General features: G+C 41.1%; 1 protein-coding gene across 1 annotated transcript in view; it reads left to right on the top strand.

Moving 5' to 3' along the window:
- LOC145411654 (kinesin-like protein KIF11) overlaps positions 1-23,374 on the top strand; it is a 98,351-nt gene that overhangs the window by 6,477 nt on the left and 68,500 nt on the right. Inside the window, exons 2-7 of the mRNA XM_080281660.1 lie at positions 2,343-2,484; positions 3,581-3,730; positions 4,511-4,668; positions 14,162-14,384; positions 16,886-17,049; positions 21,697-21,889. Of these exons, the coding sequence (XP_080137786.1) occupies positions 2,343-2,484; positions 3,581-3,730; positions 4,511-4,668; positions 14,162-14,384; positions 16,886-17,049; positions 21,697-21,889 (1,030 nt within the window). The remainder of the gene's footprint in view (positions 1-2,342; positions 2,485-3,580; positions 3,731-4,510; positions 4,669-14,161; positions 14,385-16,885; positions 17,050-21,696; positions 21,890-23,374) is intronic.

Genomic DNA, 23,374 nt, shown 5'->3' on the forward strand with positions numbered 1-23,374 from the left:
CCTCCACCTTCACCTTTTACTAACCTCTTTACACACATCTTACCACTTGTATATTCCCTCTTACTTTCTTCTAAACTTCTCACTCAGCCACTTTTTCCTATTTTTTTCTAGTATTCTTTTAACTCCTCTCTTCCAGTTTCTTCCATCTTTCCTGTCATTGTTTATTACTTTTCTTTCCATTTCAGGTAGCTTCACATTGAGAACAAGCCAAATGGTTTTGTGTAAGCCAGGAAACCATTTACAGTACTGGGTGGTAATCATATAATCAACCCTTACGTTTTCTCAGCCTGTCGGCAAGTGGGTTGGCGGAGGGTTAGCACCCCTTCCAATAAAACAGCTAACTCAGAGACAAATGGCCACCCCTTACGGGATTTTGGCATCCGGCTATTGATAGATAGACTTAACCTCCATATCCCACAAAGCTCTTACATTCTTACTAGTCTGCACCTTTGGAACACCTCAGGCAGCTGTAGCATTCATATCCAGTCACTCCTGGATGCACATCTTGAAATATCTAAATCCTTCTGTTCACAGTTCATAAACCCCTACTGCTCCATTCCCTTTTGTTTGTATTCATCTGTAACATATACAGTACTTATAATCTTTTCCACCATCATTCACTTTGTACTCCTGTCACCCATTTTCATCCAGGCTTCTGCCAGTTTCACCTCAAATACTACACTACAGGTATATTAGACAAACCTCCACTTTCTCCACTCAGTGTTTTGCCAGTAACATATCCTAACATTTTTATGTATACTGGTACCATATATTCATATCTACTTCTCTGACTTTAAAATGTGAATTTTGTATTCATATCTTTTTTTCCTTAAACATGTTAAAATGTTATGCCTTCCCATTCTTTCACTTAACTCTTCCAGCATTATTGCACACAGTGCTGTTACATTATACCTTCCTTCCTTCATTCCTTAAACACCACTACTTGTGAGATAACATTCACTTATTTCTCAAACATGTCATGAAATGATTCCACATCATTTGGTTAGTACTGTATTGTTAAGCCTTGGACAGGCATATGACACAGACCAACATCAGTAGATATAATATTTGCTTAGTATTACTGAGCCTTGGGCAGGTACATGGCAGACCCACATCATTAAATGTAATTGTTTGGTATTAATGAGCCCTGGACAGGGATATGACACAGACCCACATCAATAGATATATTTGCTTAGTAGTACTGAGCCCTGGACAGGCACTTGACATAGACCCACACCGTTACATGTATTTGTTTAGTATTAATGAACCCTGGACAGGCACATGACACAGACCCATACCATTACATGTATTTGTTTAGTATTGATGAGCCCTGGACAGGCACATGACACAGACCCAAACCATTACATGTACTTGCTTAGAATTACTGAGCCCTGGACAGACACAAACCATTACATGTACAGAATTTGCTTAGGGCTACTGAGCCCAGGACAGGCACATGACAGATTCAACCATTACATGTATTTGCTTATGATTACTGAGCCCTGGTTAGGCGCATGACACAGACTGAAACCATTACATGTAATTACTTAGTATAACTGAGCCCTGGGCTGGCACATGACACACCCACACAATATGAGGTCTTCTGAATTGTTTTTGGTTACTGGGAGTTGTTTTGAGTCAAAGGCAAGAGGCTTTCCTGTCCACACGGCATTCCCTCCCTTTTAGAGGTCTTGAAAAACAAAAAACACGTGGGCATTGTTCTTTCTCTGAGCCTTAGTGATGCTAAAAGATAAGGCCAGAAATTGCTATGAATATTTGTAAGTTCGTAATTTATGTTTGTTTATTATAACATTTTGTGGTAGGTGGGGGCGCTCACCATCCACACACTCGATGTAGTGCTGCTTTCGGGTGTCTGCCCCTTCCTTCTTTCCTTCCTCTTCTGTCATTCTTTACTTCATTCTTTCCTCGTTCTTTGCGTACGGGTGACTTTACACTCCCTGCTCTATCTAGCTTTCCCTCATTCTACCCTCTTCCTTCTGCCTGTGGGTGACTACACTGAGTGACAAGCCAAATGGTTTCCCGTACACCAGGAAACCATTGCCTACACTGGGTGGTAACCATATAACCAAATTATGACACATGGTGGTTTAGTGGGTGATTATGGCACTCGAATCGGATTGAGCTGGTGAAGGTTTATATCCAAGGGGTGGTTGGGGTTTATTGCTCACGTAATGCCACTGAAGGATGAGTGAGGCTGATCACTCTCATCTTAAATGTCAGGACCAACTTACTTAGCCCCGGGATCCTACGCTCCTCATGGGGCAACGTAGGATTGGATGATGGATGGATGGATTATTATAACATTGACTCTTGTCCTTTAGGCCTATGAATGCAGCGGAGAACAAGACTTTGAACGTGGTGGAGTGCCGCAACAACAAGGAAATTGTGGTTCATGAACGTCCCCTTGACAAGTTTACAAAAACCTTCACATTTGACCGGGTTTTTGGACAGGACTCAAAGCAGGTAAGAGTTAACTGCTTTCTTTTTTCCCATTTTAGTTTTCCTGGATATACAGTTGTTTTGTTTAGATTACTCTTCATCATATATCGTGCATCCATAAGATGAAAAATTATCCTAAGCAGCTATTAGTTTGGTAACTCTTCAAGATTTGCTAACTACTGGATTGTTGATATGAGCTATACATTCACGTCACTTGATAATGCAGTAAACTCTTGCTATAATGAAGCCTGTTATAGCAGATGCTGGAGTTAATGGGCGCCACAAAGCCAACCGAACTTTCATTGGCTGTAACGGACAATATCCATTAAAAGGGGTGCAGTGGGATGCACCACATGTGGGTTGTACTCTTTTAACTCCAGCCAAGCCTGAATTTGTCCCTTCCCCATCGTGAATGCTGAGTTGCAATAATAAAATATAGTAATACAGGTATACCTTGATATACGATACCCCTAGATGCAATACCCCAGCTTAGCGATGGGGGTAGAAATACCACCCTACACAGCCTCATGATGGCCAAATCCTTGTTTAATGATGGGTTTTGATTTCCTTTTACCAGTTTTTATGATATTTTAGATTAAAATTATGTGTTTAGGTTGATTTATAAACATTTTAGAATTAATGTGTTTTAGCCATAGGTGGGGTAAACATTGTATCTTGGGGTACAGTTTACTAAGCCTGATTTTTTCCAGACATATTTGACAATTTTCAGATTTTATTTGTTGGTTTTAGTGAGTTATTTACAGGTATTAGGCTTAGGTTAGCTTCATTTACAGCTGTTAGATTGGCTTTAAACTTGTTTTTGGGCCCATTTGGGTGGGTTTAGAACTTGGTTGGGGGGGAAACCCAAGGCTGAAAAATGCATCCCATTACTTTCCATGTTAAAACTACCCTGCCTAATGATGGGTTTTTACCTAACCAATTGTATCATTAAACCGGGGTATACCTGTACTGTATTTAGTCAGGTGGCACTAGTACATAAAGAATATACCAGAGTAATGGTGGAGATTGACAGATTAGTGGATAGTCTTGTAGTGTGAAAATATTCAGTATTCAAAAGTTTACAGTACAATATGTATCAGGTTGTATTTCTGTTTGGCAGGTTGATGTGTATCGTGCAGTAGCCAAAAACTCAGTGGAAGAGGTACTGAGTGGATTCAATTGTACTATTTTTGCGTATGGTCAGACTGGCACCGGCAAGACTTACACAATGGAGGGAGAGCGCACACCTGATAACACATCCTGGGATGAGGTAATTTTTAGATATTATAGATAAATACTGAAGAGGATGCACTGGGCACAATAGGTGTGGGATCTTGTTCTTGTGTTTCTGTATCCTCTGCTGAAAAGTCATGTGGGAATTTAGGAATTTTCGTTTCCATTGTCCTCCCAGCCCCCTGCCCCCTCCCCCACCTTTTATTTTGTTTTTAAATCACCTTCAACATGCATGAAACATGTTGGTGAGGTTCCTTTTTCCCCATCATCAGTGATAATTAGAATTAAAAAAAAAAAATTATCCTTGCTTTAATATATCTGTCATACAGTTGTAATCAGCCTTCTGCCACATTCTGCACTATTCTAATACATTCTGCTCTGTACTCTACCTGCTTGTTCATGTTCTTTCTTCCCTCCTCCCATCCAAACTGGTGCTAAGTATGCAGTTTTTTTTTTTTTTTTTTTAATTTATTTTATTTTTTTCTCCATAGATTCCAAATGTCTATATCATCAATGTGTACTTGTTTGATATGTTTTTGTTATTTGCAGATCAGTTTTCTAGTTAACCCAAAGATCCCTGGGATGTCTTTTTCATTTTGTATCCCCATCTGATATTTTTGTTCAGTTTAGGTTAGATTTTAAACTGGAGGTGATAGATAGAGCTGTAATAAACCATTTCAGTGGAAGAGGATTTTCTTAAGCTGAAAAGAACTATGAGGTAGCTGCAGGATTAAACTAGAAAGTTATCACCACAATTCAAGGAGCTAAAACAGTGTGCGTGTTCTACTCGTAGCTATGAGTTGTGTTGTTTTCACAGGACCCACAGGCAGGCATCATCCCTCGCTGCGTGACCCACCTGTTTGATGAACTGCGGGTGCAAAATATGGAGTTCAGCATGAGAGTTTCCTTCCTTGAACTCTACAATGAGGAACTGTTTGATCTCCTGTCAGCTCATGATGATCTCTCAAAACTCAGGTGGGATAACTGATGGTAGCATGGCAGTTTACAGTAGCCCAATATAATTACAGACTTAAGTGGTGTTTAGAATAGGGTTGTTTGGCATGTTGTGTGGTAATTAACCTTTTAATTTGTCTGGCTATACAGTGTTATAGGTAGTTCATTCAGATTAACATCAGATTTTTTTTTCTTCACATAAGAGAAATAGTAATAGATGTGGGCACCCACTGTATACTCACCCAATGTAGCACTCGATGTAGTAGTACTTACAGGTTACTCTCTGCTGAGTGACAAGTCAAGTGGTTTCTAAAATATCTGAAAATTATTTATTACACATGAGTGGTTAACTTATGTACAACTTAACCCTGTGGTAGGGAAGAAAAACTATTGCCCCAGTTTTCCTTGCCTGCCAAGAGTCTAAATGTTGTTGTAGACCAGGGATCCTTCAGCTGTCTAAACATCCCTTGTAATAGGAGCATTCGCGGAAGGGCACAGATACTACATACCACCAGAATTTCTAATTTTCAATTTTGTTTTGTGGGCAATGCATGACGCTCACATATGGGTGTTTTTTCATAACAACATTACAGTAGACCCTGGTTATCCGTGGGGGTTAGGTTCCAGAGATCCCCGCGGAATGCAGATTCCGTGGATACTCAAGTCATCATCACAAAATGGCATATTATTTCCACATAAGCTAAGCACATCCCTGAAAAAATTAAAACGTACTTTAAAATATTACAAATACATATTAACACTCACCAGAAGACTGTGTGTTCTCTTCATAACCCTCATACAATGATGACGATTGCTGTATGACGATGATGATTGTTGTATAGATGACGATGATTGCTGTATGATGACGATGATGATTGTAGTGCAGTTCCTAAGTGCCAGTGTGATGAGGCGACGAGATGTGTGGCGGCACTGTAGGTAGGCTGAGAGTCTAGTCTTACCCTTCTGACAGGACGCCAGATAACACCTTACTTCTCTCTTTGGCTTAGGATTGCTTTTATCCTTTACTTGTTTCTTGGGAGCCATTTTTCACGTACACAATGAATTATAGTAGAATTTTAAATACGAGAAAGGTGATGACAACGTAAGTAACGGACTGATTGGTGTTTACAGTAAGACTGGCGGAGTGGCGGGAATACCCACGGGTGCGGGTGTGCAAACTGTAGCTACAAAAGAAATGCGAGTTGCGCACCAATTTCAAATTAAGTTACAGTGTATAGTACAGTATTAAAGTAAGTTTGATCAGTGGAAACTTAAATCCGCAGATGCAAATTCCGTGGATAAGAAGGGTCTACTGTATGTACAAATTTTTCTTATTCGGTTAAGGTGAGCTCAGTGCCTAATAATGAGGTCTCAAAATACTTTATGATGTTTGAATGGTTTATGGTTTTGGCTCTACAGAGTACGTCAAGGGATGAAGATTTATCGGGTTTGCAAATATGAACGAATATTTCTTGATTTATACTTTTATTCAAATACTCCTAGTGGTCACCAGCAAAGGTATTAAAGAAAGTTGTTTCACCAGATAGTCTCTGCCTGCTTTATGGCATGCTGTTCAGATCAAAACACAGCCATATATTTTCACAGATATTTCCTACATTTTTTATCTTGGTTCTTTCTTGGCAGATGGGAACTTGGCCCAGCCTCTGACATCTCTCGCAGCCTTCTTTCTTGTTATCTTCTTTCTTGAGTCTGATCTGCAGTCAGCCACGGCACAGATAAAGTGTGTCATATTGAATGTTGACAAAAGTCTGTTGACAAACACTTGCATGCTAGGCACATTGGAGCTCTGGAGCCGAGACAGAATTCAGTATTTTTTTTTACAGCAAATAAATCTGCTAATTTGGCATGACAGCAATATCCATGACTTTATGATGGTGTGAATTCATAATAGCTCCTTAGTCTTACTGATTGTTATTTTCCTTATACATAACAGATTTTAGCAATGGTAGTAGTAGTAGTAGTTGTTCCCAAGGCAGTCTGGCCGAACAGCCCCGAGTCCCCAAGGAAAGCCACGTCTGAGACTGGGCTTTCCACAGAGCTCCCAAGGAGTGTATGTTGTGTTGTTGGTGCAAGTGATTGTGTGCAATGCAGCCATCCATAATGTGGTTAATAGTATGGGATGCTGTGTTGCATCCAGGACAGGCGTCAGTGACGGAGTCATCCAGCCTCTTCTGATAACTCAAGAGGGCTGGATGATGCCCACATCTCAGCCTGGCCAGGTGGACCCTGTCCTGACAAGGGAGGTAGGATTCAGAAGGGTGGATATCCGATGATCCTTGACTTGAGGACTTTGGTGTCTTGATGTAGGTGGTCTCTGGGTGTAGTAACTGTGCAGCCTGTGATTATTTTTAGGGCTTTGTTCTGTGTGGTCTGTAGAATGTTGTAGTGTGTTTTAGTGATGTTAGAAGCCCAAGCAAGGCTTGCATGATTCATCACTAAACGTATATATTGTTTGTAGTAATAGTAGTGGCTGTTCCCTGGGCAGTCTGGCCAAACAGCCCCGAGTTCCTAAGGAAGGCCATGGCGGAGAACAGGCTTTCCCACAGAGCTCTCAAGGAGTGTATGTTGTGTTGATGCCTGACGTGATTGTGTGCAATGCAGTCTTCCATAATGTGCTTAGTAGTATGGGGTGCTGTGTTGCATCCTGGACAGGCATCAGCGACGGAGTCATCCAGCCTCTTCTGATAACTCAAGAGGGCTGGATGATGCCCACATCTCAGCCTGGCCAGGTGGATCCTGTCCTCACGAGGGAGATATGATCCAGAACGGTGGATATCAGGAGGCCGTGCATGCAGCTGTGTGTTATCTTTAACCCCTTCTTTACTGGAAATGTGTTTTGATGTACCCTTGTACATCACTTGTAAACACCTGTGAGACACTGGAACCGGAACCGTGGTACACTGGTACATCCTCTAATGAATGGCAGCATATGGGCCTCAGGGTAGCCTGGTAAGGCTGTTTCTGAGGACCTCATGATAGCAGCAGCTCTGTGTTTTGACATCAGAGACTGTGACGAATTCTGACGTCATAAGATACGTCATGACGGAGTTGTGGTGGCACCAATGGCTTGCTCAGTCGTCTGTGATGTAACCTCTTTTAGATCAGTCATTATTTTATTTATAATTTCTACTACAGATATCGTACTATATTTTCCGCTGACATATGTCAAAATTTACACCCCTTGGCCTGCCTAAGAGAGCCAGTTACCACGCACTTGACCACGAGAGAGGGTGTACAGGTTATTTTTCTCTTATGATGTCTCTGGCAGATTCTGATAGTGACGAATTATTTTTCATGAGGATACTTAGTTAGGTGTATCAGATGATGCAACAGTGTCTGATGTGTCAGTAGATGATAGTGATGATGACTATGATCCTGAAAATGATAACGAGGTTGATGTGAGTGAGGAGGAGGAGGAAGAAATTAGTAGCGAGCTTAGTGATGCCACACACTCCGGAACAAGTGGGTGAAGGTAGCCATCACCATCACATGTGTCCACACACTTCATGCTCATCTTACAAGGCAAGTAAATAAGCCGTCCATCTATGCATGACATTTTTTTCAAGCTAATTTGCACAGTAGTTACCTGGGTAACAATACTTTAGCATAAGATATGTAAACTTATATAATGAGTTATTTTATATATATATATATATATATATATTTTTTTTACAATAGCAACATCATGCTGGGTTTATGTGATCATTAGTATACAAACAGATCACAAAGAGTGAATAGTTTGGATTTGGCAAAAAAACATAGACTACCCCTCACACTGCAGGAGGGGGATCTGTCAGGTCGGTATGGGGGGTGAACGTAGTGTTTACATTGGGGAGAGGTGTCAGTAAAGAAGGGGTTAAGTGACTGAATGGAGCAGTTAGTGATTTAAGTATGGATAAGCTTGTGGAAGCTGATTTGAAGTGGGCGAGGGGGGAGAGATGATAGTATTGTGTATGATATCATGTGCCAGGTGTTGTTTTGATGTTCCTTGGTGTGTGTGGATGTACTGCCATGTAGTGTAGTGGATGGTGTGGGTTTGTGTAGGCTGTGGTGAGAATTCCTCTCCTGTCTAGATGATCCTTGACTTTGAGGACTTTGATTTCTTAGTGTAGGTGGTCTGTGGGTGTAGTGACTGTGCAGCCTGTGATTATTTTTAGGGCCTTGTTCTGTATGGTCTGTAGAGTGTTTTAGTGATGTTAGAAGCCCAAACAGGGCTTGCATAATTCTTCACTGAGTGTATGTATTGTTTGTATACTGTGGTGGTGGTTTCTTTGTTGGGTCCAAATGTTGTATGGGCAAGTGACATTAAGGTGTTAAGTCGGTGTTAATTTATCTTTAATGTTTGTGGTGTGTTGTTTAAATGACATTGATGTATTGTTTGTTGCATCAAGGATTTTAGGTGTGTGTGTGTGTATGTGTGTGGTAGGGGAGTGTTGTTTATGGTGAGGTGTGGAATGTGACTGTGTTCTGCTTTCCAGTTTGTGAGAAGGGTCACTGTAGAAATGGCTGGGGCTATTTTGAGTCTGTTTGTGGTGAACCATTCGTGTAGTGTGTTGAGGTAAGGTTGGAGGATGTGTGCGGCTGTGTTTGCATTTTGGTGTGTATGTTTGTTATGTTATCTGTATAGGAAGCTATGTGTATTTCTGGTGTGGGGTGTGGGTATGTCATGCATGTATAGGTTAAAGAGTGTAGGAGACAAAACAGATCCTTGAGGGACACCGTTTATGAAGTTTGTGATGTTTGATGACTGACTGGCAAATGTTACATGTGCACATTTACCTGCTAAGTAGTTTGCCAGCTGTCTTTTTGTGTTATTGTGCATATTTGTGTTGAATATTTTGTTTGTGAGGTTGTGGCGGGGGATGGCATCAAAAGCTTTGCTAATGTCTAGTGTGACCTGGAGTGTTCTATGTGGTGGCCTAGCTGAATTGATGCCATCAAAAACTCACTGTGTAAGGCCTGTAAGAAGAGTGTTTGTGGAGTGTGATGGCCTAAAACCATGTTGTGTTGGGGCCAGGGAGATGCAAGGTGTAATTAGTTGTAATACCAGTCATTCAGTGACTTTGGAGGGGGTGAAGAGGAGTGGGATGGGGCGGTGTGAGGAAGGCAACATGGGGTCTTTGTTGGGTATGGGGATAGTAATGATAGTGCCATGCTTCCAGATGTTGGGTACAGGTAGGTCCCCTTATACAACCACTCGATATACGAGAAACCGACAATACGACCTGGGTAAATTTGGGACTGTTTTCGATACACGATCTTGAATATCCAGTGATATGACATTGAGTCTGGGGCGAGGTGTGAGAATTCTAACTCAGTCATCCCAGCAAACACAGTCACTGCTGTTTTCTCGCAACCTTGGAGAGAAATAGTGGGACTGCTCAGCTGCAGCATTGCCAGATGTGAGATATTTATCGCAAAATGTGATATTTTGGCACACTTTCCGATATGCAGTAGCATGCATGCGATAATGCAATAACTTCATAATTTCGTAATCTGAAAAATAAATCGGGGATTGAAAAATTAACAAGTCTACTGTAAGACAAGTACAACAGTAGGATTTAGTAACTCTTTCGATAATCAGTACAGTATTATAATCTGGTAGGAACTTAACAGTTAAACAAATTCAGTAATGTTAATTAATCACTCCACATATAAATATATTAATTCTTCACTAATTACTGAGTTATGTGAAGAAGTGCCTTTGTTTATGAGTGCGATAATTTTGATAAAAAAGCATTAATTTTAATGTGCCAGGTACGATAATATGGGTATGGGAATCTTGCAGCTCTGCTTCACTGGCAACTGACAGGCCGGCTTCCCACCTCCAACACAACATTACCACCTATAGATAAGTGTTATGCATGTTTTATATGTTTAATTAATGTGCAGCCATGTTCTTTGCACACTATTTGCTCTTTCAGGTTGCTTTCTGTACAGTTCAGTAATATAGATATGTTTGTTGCGTTTGGTATCGTTTACTCGTATTTTAGCTTAAAAACTTACCTATGATGGGGTCCTTGAACCCAGCCAATATTTTACCATTAGTTACGTGTTTTGTTGTATGAGAATTCATTATGCGACTATGCCAAGTGGAACTCAACTGCTCATATCTTCGGGACCTCCCATTATGTTGTGCGAGTAGCTGTAATTTGATACAGTATGTTGGTGAGTGCTAGTATGCCTTGTGGTCCAAGGTGTTTAATTTGTATGTGTCTGGTCCACAGGCAGATGAGTGCTTAAGATTGCTAATGATGTGCTTCATCTGGTTGTAAGTAAAAGGTGTGAAGTCTGGGTCTGTGGGGAACTGTCTTTGCGCCGAATGACACATTGGTCGTCTTGATGGGGGTTTAGATGGCTGACATGTGAAAAGTGAATGATGAGAGTGTTTTTTTTTTTTTTTTTTAATGTGTCCGACTCTGGGCATAGGCTTCACAGCCTGCTATCAAGGCCCAGCAGTCCTCCTACGTACCATACACCTCTACATGTCACCATTTCGGCGCTAACACCCACCGTCCATATTGAATACATGCTAGGGCTGTCTCATACAGAACTGGTGCATTGGTATTAGCGGGGGTATTTTTACAACATGTCGGCGGGTCTTCTGGTAGATCAGTAAAGCCTGATTTAATGAAATTCAAATCCTTAAACTGTTCCCTGCCCCAGCCGGGATTTGAACCTGGGCCCGTTAAGACCGCACGCCACCTCTCTGTTGTGATGGCAGCATGTGATTGTGTGCTGTTGCTGTTGGAGAGTGTGATGCTGTTTAGTGTTTTGCAGCGTTTGCTGGTGTTTGTTTTGTGATCAAGTGTTTGGAGATAATTATTCCAATTTAGTGTTTGCTGTTCTGATATTTTATTGTTTATTCAAGTGTTGACTTCTTGTATTTGTTGTACTGTTTTGTGTATGGAGGGTTGGGGAGTGTTGTAGTGTGTCACATTGACTGATAAGACTTTGAATTTCTGGTTTGAAGTTGGGGTTGTGTCTCTGTCTGTAGCCTCTAGGGATGTCTTTTGTCTGCATTTTGAATGATTGTATTGAAAGTGTGCACAGTGGTTATAATGGTTGGTATTTGTGAAACATAAGCTGTAATACACATATCATAACTAGATAATGATACTTTAGACACATATTAACTATTATTTGCTTGTCAGATGGTGAAGAGTTTCTGCATATATGTGTTGAGAGGTGAATCCTAGATTCTTTGCCAAGTTTGTTCCTTTGACCCTTCAATCTCCGTCCGTTGGAGCCGTAGTCTCTGATGAAAATCTTATTTTTTTCTTTTAATACATTTGCTGGTGACCACTGAGGTATTTCAATAAAAGCATAAATAAAAAAATAATTTTGTACATATGTGTAAATCCAATAAATCTTCATTCCTTGACGTGTATAGCCAACACCAAAAAACATTCAAACAACATCACAAAGTATTCTGTGACCTCATTATCAGGCATGGGACTCAATTTTTTAATGAATGAGAAAAATTTGTATGTACTGTAGCATTATTATGAAGAATCACCCGTATAGGAGTGTTCTGCATTGTCTGCAAAATAAAATTGAAAATTAAAACATCTGGTGGTATGCAGTATCAGTGCATTGTTTTGAGCCTAATGTGGCATCTATAGACCAGATAGCCTTGGTTGTAGGTTTATTGCTTGCCCAGGGTTCAGCAAAACTAGGTAAACATGTATGGCTATCTGTGTGAAGTGAGAGAGTTGTGAATAGAGTGTAAGAGAGAAATTGTAAAAGTTTTTGAGAAAGCAGGGTTGTGATGGCATTGTGAGTGACAAAAAGGACAGGGCATGAAGTAGATGAATAGGAAGGTGTGGCATATGTAAGGTCAGGTATGAGAATGTGTAGACCTATTGTGTGTACAAATTTATACAAAAGGTGGCATGATTAGATAGCCACTATGTTTAATCCTTTATTTCCCTATAAAGGAAGTTAAGGCTTGAGGCTAAGTATTTAGTCATGACATTTATTCCGAGGGTGACCAGTCAGCCATCCTTGTGTGGTATTATGTGAGCAGTAAACCCCTCCCTCTCCTTGGATGTACAGCATGCCCTCATTTTGCTATGAGAATGTTTTTGAAAAAATCCATGACATAACAGTTTATCATATATCAAGTCAGGTATTATGTGGGTTCAATGGGGATACAATTTTAGCCAAATGTTACCTACCCTGCAGAGTTGAAAAATAAATTTCTGAATCACTCAACTGGTAGTTTTTTAACTTCACTGTGCTTCACTTGCTGCTTACTGCCAAAAATTAGTAAAGATTAGTTTCTGGCTCACCTAAACTGGTAATTATTTCACTCCACTCCACCTCTCTTGCTGCTTGAACTCAACACCACACTATTGTTCCATCACTGACACTAACACACCTGATAATGCCCGAGTTCAAAGGCCATCTTGGAACAAACAGATGACTGGCAGCTTTCATGTCAGCAGTCACATAAGTGAAAGTGGTAATTGTACATCTACCAGTGAGCCTTTGCAGAGGATTATAATGATCGTATATGGTAATAGAAATTTCTGTCATATACTGAAAAAATATCCTAATTTTTTTGTCATCACATAAATTATTCATCACATACTGGTTCATTGTATGGCATAATGATGGTCTGCTGAACCCTTGTGAACCACGTCCAGTTAAGAGTGCTTTACCCCGCTAGACATCCAGGCATTTGTTTGGTCATGTGGTTGCCATCCAGCACAGTAAGTGGTTTTCTGGGTTACAGGAAACCATTTGGCATGTCACTTAGTATACACTCACCAGAAAATAGCTCTGCATTGAGTGAGTGGATGTTGGACACTCCCTCTACCCCTGAGATATAGTGTTACCTCCGCAGTCTATGATGTGCTGGGGGATTCTACTCAAGTTTTGATGTGTAGGTCTAATAGATGATAGCTTAGAACAAATAGGCCTGTTAAAGGTGAGTTACCTTTATTTGGGAAACAGATGTAATGATATTAACTTGAGTAGATGGGGGTACTCACCATCCTCTTGCTCAGTGTAGTACTGCTTTGAGTGTCTGCCCTTCTTCCTCTTCCGTCTTTCTTTCCCTCATTCTTCCCTCTTCCTTCTGCCTAAGGGTGACTCTATACTTAATGACAAGCCAAATGGTTTCCTGTACACCACCAAACCATTTACTGTGCTGGGTGTTAACCATATAACCAAATTATGGCACCTGGTGGTTTAGTGAGTAATTATGGCACACCAGTCGGATTGAGCCTGTTCAGGGTTATATCCAAGGGGTGGTTGGGGTTATTGCTCATGTAATTCCACTCAGGGATAAGTGAAGGTGGTCACTCTCATCTTAAATGTCAGGACCAACTTGTCTAGCTCCAGGCTCCTATGTTCCTCTTGGAGCAACACTGAATATTGTGTTCGTGTGTGTACGGTACGTGTGTATGCATGCACGCACACTATACCATATTTAGCAAATCCTGGGACCATATTTCATGGTAACTTAAGCTTCCACCATTTCCAGGCTATATGAGGATGCTTCAAGGAAAGGGTCATGCATCATACAGGGGCTTGAGGAGGTGTTGGTGCGCTCCAAGTCTGATGTATACAGCATCCTGGAGAAAGGTTCTGCCAAACGCCAAACTGCTGCCACGCTCATGAATGCACACTCCAGTCGTTCTCACACTGTCTTTACAGTTACTGTTCATATCAAGGAAAACACTTTGGAAGGGGATGAGTTGCTGAAAGTAAGGGATAAAATATTTTCTGTTTTTAGCATTAATCAGGGTATGTACAGACTGGCATATATTTCAGAACAGTTCACTTGTTAATGTTACTGTACTTTAATGAATCAGATTTTTGACACAGATTGCTGGTTAACAGTACTCAGCTTTTCCTATAGCAATTACTCAGAGACTAAATGGTGACAGGTTTTAAAAATGTTTTGAGCTGTAAGTGAAATGAAGTAGGGTGAATGTGTATGAAGCTGTGGTATGACTGGGGGTAAGTATAAATGGACCTTGGCGTGGTATATGTCTACCACCCCGTTACCTGACATGTCTGTTTTTGTTATGCCTTGTAATTGATATTCATATATAGTGGTTGATAGTGGCAGTATGTATGTGGTGTTTTTGGTGGTTGTGAATTCGTGGGGGCAGTTTGTTTGTGGCCACCCCTTATGTCCAACAGTAGATAGATGAGAGAGAGAGAGACTGGAATTGGTGAGAGAGTTCAAATACCTGGGTACAGTGATAGAAAAGAGAGGAAATAAGTGGAAAGTAGAGTGACACAAGGAAGGAAAGTAGCTGGTGCAATGAAGGCCTTGATAAGAAACAGAGGCTTGAGTGTCGCAGCTGCACGAGGCTTACATGAAGGAGTGTTAGTGCCAACTTTAACAAATGGATGTGAGTATGGTGTGACATGAAAATGGTAAGTGAAGAGTGAGAGCAATGGAGATGGACTGCTAAGGACTGTATATGGAGTACAGAGAGTGGATATGATATGAAATAATGTGATTCGTGAAAGATGCGGAATGAGGAAGTCTGTGGACACCAGAATCGAAGAGAGTGTACTGAGATTGTATGGTCATGTGGAGAGAATGGATAACAATAGAGTGGCGAAAAAGATACAGTATTTCTGAGCAAATTTAGAGGGAGGAGGTGAGGTAGGCCAAGGAGAAGGAGGAGGGATATGGTGGATGAGTATGTGAGAAAGACAGGTTTGGAAGTCAGTGAAGCTAGGGGACTGACAAGAGATTGAGCTGGCTGGATGAATATTATGAGGAGAAGCGCATGCTCAGGGTTTTGGCACCCCTTTTAATGTGACAGCATCCAGATTTACTCTATCAGATATGTTTATGTGATACTACAGAACATGGTGAATGTTTTTGGCGTATCAGATAGAACCAAGATTCCAGAGGCTTGAATGGTGAGTTAATGGAAGGTGGCCCATTGGATTGGGCAAATTTGGGCTGTCTGGACATTGCTACTCCTCATCCTGCCCTAGAGTGGGAAAGGGGGTCTGGATGATGATGATATATGAACATGTTTACTTTAGCTGAGTTAAGTAAAGGCATTCTGCATGTGGCCAGCCTTAAGATCTCAGCCATATATCCACATTGTACTCTTGTAAGGTGTGTAACGTCATGGTTTTGGGCAACATAAACTTGTTAAGTGGGAGATGCCTGTATATGGTAAATAAATTGTCCATCCATCCATTATCCAATCCTGTGTTGCCCCATGAGGAGCATAGGAGCCCAGGGCTAGGCAAGGTGGTCCTGACATTTAAAATGAGAGTGACCAGCCTCACTCATCCCTGAGTGGCATTATGTGAGCAATAAACCCCAACCTTTCCTTGGATATAAACCTTCACTGGCCCAATCCAGTTGGAGTACTACAATTACCCACTAAACCACCAGGTGCCAAAATTTGGTTATATTGTTACCACCCAGTGTAGTAAATGGTTTCCTGGTGTACAGGAAACCATTTGGCTTGTCACTCAGTTTAGGGTCACCCACAGGCAGAAGGAAGAGGAAAGAATGAAGAAAAGACAGACAGAAGAGAGAGTGTAAAGTCACCTGTAGGCAGAAGGACGAGGAAAGAATGAAGGAAAGAAAGACAGAAGAGGATGGAAGGAAAGAAGGATGGAAGAGAGGAAAGGGCAGATGCCCGAGAGCACCACTACATTGAATGAGTAGGTGGTGAGCGCCCCCACCTACCACAAGTGTAAAGGATCATTTCTGTTCACATATAGATTTTTTTTTAAACCAGATATGCTAACTTGGGACTCTAGTTTACTTTTTTGTATATGGAGCAAATTCAGAATGACTACTCAAGTTTCTCTTGATAGGTAGTGGCTGCCTGTCAGTTTATTATTAATTCCTGGGCCTTGGGTTTAGCATTCATGATAAGTTATGTTAATAGGTTTATCTGTTATTCATATACTAAAAACGTATTGACTATTGCTGTAACCCTTTTAGTTCTGTTACCCTCATGGTCTTAGCTGATAGGTAATGTGAAGCGTATACTGTACTGTAATTGCAGGGAAGTAATGCCTTTGAGGTGGAGTCAGGATTCCAGGAGCTTGAATTGTGGCTGAATCAGTGTGGGACCTATTTTATTGGGCATACTGTTGATTGGTTTTTTGTTATTTAATGAGTAGGAAAAGGTCAGGATGATGATGATGATGATGCCCATGATTTCCTGTTACTTTGCAACTTATATTCACATGAAGGTTCTTCCCTTTCTAGACAGGGAAACTACACCTGGTTGACTTGGCAGGCTCTGAGAACATTGGGCGGTCAGGTGCAGTGGACAAACGGGCAAGAGAAGCAGGAAACATCAACATGTCACTTCTCACCCTTGGTCGAGTCATCACGGCACTAGTTGAGAAGGGTCCTCACATTCCCTATAGGTAAGTACATTGTTGAACTGTACAGCCTGGAAAACCACTAGGTAACATCATCATCATCATCATCTAATCCAATGTTGCCCCTTGAGGAGCATAGGAGCCCGGGGCTAGGCAAGTTGGTCTTGACATTTAAGATGAAAGTGACCAACCTCACTCATCCCTGCATGGCATTACATGAGCAAAAAACCCCAACCACTCCATGGATATAAACCTGCACTAGCTCAGTCCAATTGGAGCACCTTAAGTACCCACTAAACCACCAGGTGCCATAATTTGGTTATATGGTTACCACTGAGCGTAGTACCGTAAATGGTTTCCTTGTGTACAGGAAACCATTTGGCTTGTCACTCAGTGTAGAGTCACCCATAGACAGAAGGAAGAAGAAAGAATGAAGGAAAAAAAGACAGAAAAGGAAGAAAGTAAGGAAGAGAGGAAAGGGCAGTCACCTGACATCAGCACTTCATCGAGTGAGTGGATGGTGTGCGCCCCAACCTACCACTACCACTAAGTAACGATAAATGATATTTTTTTAATCCATCCATCCATCATCCAATCCTATGTTGCCCCATGAGGAGCATAGGAGCTTGGGTCTAGGCAAGTTGATCCTGACATTTAAGATGAGAGGATGAGAGTGGCCAGCGTCACTCATCCCTGTGTGACATTACGTGAGCAGTAAACCCCAACCACCACTTGGATATAAATAATAGTACAGTAATAATGAAATACTGTTGTGATACCATGGTGGTAGGTAGGGACGCCCATCATCAACTCTCTCGATGTAGTGCTGCTCTTGGATGTCTGCCCTTTCCTCTCTTCCTTCTTTCCTTCCTTCCTCTTCTGGCTTTATTTCCTTCATTCTTTCCTCTTCCTTCTGCCTGTGGGTGACTCTACACTGAGTGACAAGTCAAATGGTGTTCTGTGCACCAGGAAATCATTTACTACGCTGGGTGGTAACCATATAACCAAGTTTTGGCACCTGGTGGTTTAGTGGGTAATTATTGCGCTCCAATCAAATTGAGCTGGTGAAGGTTTATATCCAAAGGGTGGTTGGGGTTGATTACTCATGTAATGCCACTCAGGGATGAGTGAGGCTGGTCACTCTCATCTTAAATGTCAGGACCAACTGCCTATCCCCGGGATCCTATGCTTCTCATGGGGCAAAGTAGGATTGGATGAGGGATGGATGGATGGATGAATATTTTGGGGAAATGTAAGAAGGCCTGGATGAGTGAAGTACAGGTATAACTAGTGAAGTGGAAGAAGGCAGTAAGTGTACCTTTGTACAAAAGTAAAGGTGACTGAATGGAGTACGAAAATTGCTGTGGAATAAGTGTGCTGAGTGTTACAGGAATTTAAGGGAAAAAATTTGAAATGGCAGTGAGAATGCTTGGTGAGTGATGGCTGGGGGAGGGGGTAGAAGTGATTGGGAATGTTTGCAATAAAGCTGATAGTAGAGAAAATGTGTGAGTGGCTTTCAAATGTTTATGACATTTATTTTTTCAGCCTGTTGGATGGAGCCAGGATTCTAGGGACTTGAATGGTGAGTGAATGGGATTGTTAGGGCTCTCGTTTGGCGAGACACAGCTCGCAAATATTAGTATTTTTTCCCTTCGGCAAACAAATTTTATGTGCAAGTCATCTTTTGGCGAGGAGAAAATACATCCATTTCAAAACCCAGCAAACTACAAAATGAGTAAATTTCACTTAAATGAACAAAAAAGCACATTGTGGTCGATTTTTAAGTCTTTCATTGTCGCCATTGTGAATGTTTAAAACCTCATTGTATGATTCTAATCATCACAATATGTAAATAAATTAATATATACCGGTATATTTATTGCTCATAATATATTTCACCTCGTAGCCAGCTTGGCTACTAAAAATTTATTTGGCCCGTAAATCTGAAACCTTAGGAGCCATATGGCTCGCAACCATCTGCAGTTAGCAAGAGCCCTGATTGTGGCTCATTCAGCTGGGCAGATTTTGGTTAGTATCTCTATTAAATTTTTTTTGGCTCTGGACCCTACCTTACCCAATCTTGGGGTGGTAAAGGAGGTCTGGATGATGATGATTATGATGTTGGAATAACTGTATAGTAGGGTGGTCTTGGAGAGATTATAGAAGGTATTATGAATAATAATATGTGGTGTGGAATTTGGAGGGCAGAGCGACATTTGGGACGATTTGTTTATGACTGCCCCTTCTGGGATTAAGGTAGGCAGGAGATAGATAGATGGTTGGAAACTGTTGAGGATCTTTTCTTACGTAACTGGCAGTACACATAAGTACATGGACCAAAGGAATTGGATGAGGTTAGAAATAAGAGGTACAGGGCCATTCATGGAAAGGTAGACTGGAGTTAGATCTAGAGAGCTGACACAGAATGAACAAGGTTGAAGAGTGCTATCAGGTGAACCTGTCTTTCCCTTGCTCCATGGAAAACAGATGCAAAACTCAATACAGTGATCCTGGGGAGATGTTTTTCTGCCATGTTAATTGCTATCCAGGGGTTTAGGTTGGTACTGTACCTTATATTTTTATACCCTTAGAGGGATTAAATTCATATTAGAAAGTGAAAGGTTAGAAATAGCCATAATTAACCCCTTTGTTACTAGATCTTCTTCCTTAGTTAAGTAAAAATTATCTGGTAGTTGCAGGAATAAGCTTAAAAAAAATGCATCACAGGATTAAAAGGGTTATATAAATGTTGTGGCTGTGGGCCCATGTATCCTGAGGCATTAATGTGCAGTTAGCTTTTGCTTTTGTATTGTTTGACGTTCCTTCTCCAACAATTTTCATACTGGAAGTACCTGTATATGATATCATCTATTATTGACATCCCAGATATCTGTTCTGTAACCAGATTACAGGGTGATTTGGTGCCTACTATGGTGCACCTCTTAACTGCTTAGAGAGATGCAAATGCAGTGTCCATTTGGGAACCAAAGTTTCTCACCTCTCAGCACCTCATCATTAACCCTTCGACTTACCAATGACGACCTGGGTCGTCATGCATTTGTCAACCTCTGACGTCATTATGACAACTTTGCCCGTCATCAGATGTAATCTCTAAAGAAATATTTAAGGAGTCGTCATTTTTGTTGGATGACGGGCAAAAGTGGGCGGAGCTAAGCCTGCCACAGCTGATGCATGCGTGCTCACTTGGTTTGCTTGGCTCAGTGTGGTGTGAGGTTCCTCACAGGTAGGATGTACACCTCTTGACCTTCCGCCGAACACTAATGTTCCTTTTTCTCTCATATATATGCGGTGTTATTATTTAAGAAAATACATCAAATAATGCATTATTGGAAAGGAAATTGTTTCTGCTATGTATTGAAACAAAAAATATTATTACTTCTTGAATAGGTTTTTTTCTTTTTGCGAATATTTTTTTTAAAGGACAGTGTAAAACTTTAGCACGTCAGCTAACTTCTACTCACTTTTTTTGCAGTTTATTTTGTATATATTGTTTCTTTGGACAATGTATGACAGAGCAAAACTCTTCATCTTCAAAATGACACCAAAGAGGCCTTTCTATGAGGAATAGTAACTTTTCTACGAGTGTTAGAAGTAAAATATCTCTACGCGACTGTTCTGAAATCTCTCGAGCGAGAGTTATGCGCACGGTCAGAATTTATGCTTCTCCCTTCACGGGATAGGGTTAAGGTATTACTTATCACAAAGTAGTATCGATTCACTACGTGGGACAGCTCTGTAGGGGTGGTTGGCTGCCTGTGGTTGATGGTTGTGGTTAATCAGATAAACTAGGCAGTCTATGGTTACTCAACAGTAACAGCAGCAGCAGCACTCACCAAATGACTTACCATAATTTTGCACATGAATCTGTCACCTTTTCTTATACAGGTATATGAATGGACAGTCACAGCCTTCTTTCAGTCCATTGGTACACTACTGGTCTAGGCTTTCTGGTTTATTTCCCAAATCTTTCATTCTTTTCTCACTGCATTTTGTCATCTCTTCAAATCCATTCTGTTATTAAATTTTATCATCTCTGCAAATACTTATCGGTGCCTGCTGCCCTCCCATTCTTCAGCCTCATCACAGCAGACCTCACTTTTGGTCTTGTCATATTCTCAGACACCATATACTGTATTCTCTATGTATTGTTCGTCTTTCTGCCTGCGGGTGACTTTACACTCCCTCTTCTGTCTTTCATTCCTTCATTCTTTCCTCTTCCTTCTGCCCGTGGGTGACTCTACACTGAGTGACAAGCCAAATGGTTTCCTGTACACAAGGAAACCATTTACTATGCTGGGTGGTAACCATATAACCAAATTTTGGCGCCTGGTGGTTTAGTGGGTGATTATTGTGCTTCAATCAGATTGAGCCGGTGAAGGTTTATATCCAAAGGGTGGTTGGGGTTTATTGTTCATGTAATGCCACTCAAGGATGAGTGAGGCTGGTCACTCTCATCTTAAATGTCAGGACCAACTGCCTAGCCCCGAGCTCCTACACTCCTCATGGGGCAACGTAGGATTGGATGATGGATGGATGGATGGATATTTTACCAACATATGAAGTTATGGTTATCCTCACTGTGCTGTCATTCTGACCTTTTGAGTTTTTAACATAACTCTGTGTTAATTTCTGTCTTAATATTTGACATCTTCGTGTACGTTGTATCTGCAGAGAGTCAAAACTGACACGACTTCTGCAAGATGCACTTGGAGGCCGCACCAAAACATCAGTCATCGCTACCATCTCTCCTTCTGCAATCAATCTAGAGGAGACCCTCTCAACCCTTGACTATGCACACAGGGCTAAGAACATCCAGAACAAGCCAGAAGTCAATCAGAAGTTGAACAAAAAAGAACTTATTGGGGTGAGAACTCTTAAAATTTACGACTTTATGTACGGTACTTATTTACTTTTGTCTTATATTTTGTGTGGTAAGTGGGGTTGCTTACCATCCACTTGCTCGATGTAGTGCTGCTTTGGGTGTGTGCCCTTTCCTCTCTTCTTCCTTTCTCTTCTGCCTTTCTTTCCTTCATTCTTTCCTCTTCGTTCTGCCTAGGGGTGACTTGACATTCCCTCTTCTGTCTTTCTTTCCTTCATTCTTTCCTCATCCTTCTGCCTTGACTCTACACTGAATGACAAGTCAGTTGGACTCCTGTGCACCAGGAAACCATTTACTACCCTGGTTGGTAACCACAGAACCAGACTATGGTGCTTGACGGTTTAGTGAGTAATTAAGGTGCTCCAATCGGATTGAGCTGGTGCAGGTTTATATACAAGGGATGGTTGGGGCTTATTGCTCACGTAATTCCACTCAGGGATGAGTGAGGCTAGTCATTCTAATCTTAAATGTTATGACCAGCTTGCCTAGCCCTGGGCTTTTACGTTCCTCGTGGGGTGACACAGGATTGGATGGATGATGTGTTATATTTTGTAAGTGATGAAGTGAGATAAATGTGTATGAGAACCCCATCGTTGTTCAGAAGGGGGATGGGGACGGTGATAAACAGCAAAGGGTGGAGAAATTTGTGTGATACATGGAAGTTAGAGTAAACAGATTCTTTGCAGTCCAGGTCAGTTTTGTGGATTATTCTTACTGTCATGATGTGAAAGTAAATGCAAATAAGAGTAAGATGATGGATGTTGAGAAAGAAGGTTACTGTACCTTATTGCAGAAAAAAAAAGAAAAAGAAAAGAAAAGAAAAGTAAATGTGCAAAGGAAGTGGAAATTAAGAGCAACACAGGGAAGGAAGGTGGCTGGTGCTATAAAGATTTTGTATAGCAACATAAAATAATTATAATATGTTCCACATCATAGTATTCATGCATTATATATTGATCTTCACCTGCCATTGTGTAGTTGCAGAAATTTACAAGGCTTTCATTTTTCACCCAATAAGTATCAGTGTTATTACCAGGTATTGTTTTTGTTATAGAGAGTAGAAAACTTCATGTGTTGAACATTTAATCTACATGTTTTTCAGAATTTTACAAATCAGCAGAGAAGGGTGGAGGAGAGGAAAGGGCAGGCACCCGAGAGCAGCACTCGATGTAGTGCTGCTCCCGGTTGACTGCCCTTTCCTCTCCTCCATCCTTCTTTCCTTTCATCCTCTTCTGTCTTTCTTTCCTTCATACACTCCCCGTCCTTCTGCCTACAGGTGACTTTACACTTCCTCGTCTGTCTTTCTTTCCTTCATTCTTTCCTCTTCCTTCTGCCTGTGGGTAACTACACTGAGTGACAAGCCAAATGGTTTCCTGTACACCGGGAAACCATTTACTATGCTGGGTGGTAACCATATAATCACATTTTGGTTCCTGGCGGTTTAGTGGATAATTAAGGCGCTCCAATCAG

Source organism: Coenobita brevimanus, chromosome 90 (genome assembly GCF_032717465.1).
Source record: "Coenobita brevimanus isolate Jiangsu-jjx chromosome 90, ASM3271746v2, whole genome shotgun sequence".
NCBI lineage: Eukaryota > Metazoa > Arthropoda > Malacostraca > Decapoda > Coenobitidae > Coenobita > Coenobita brevimanus.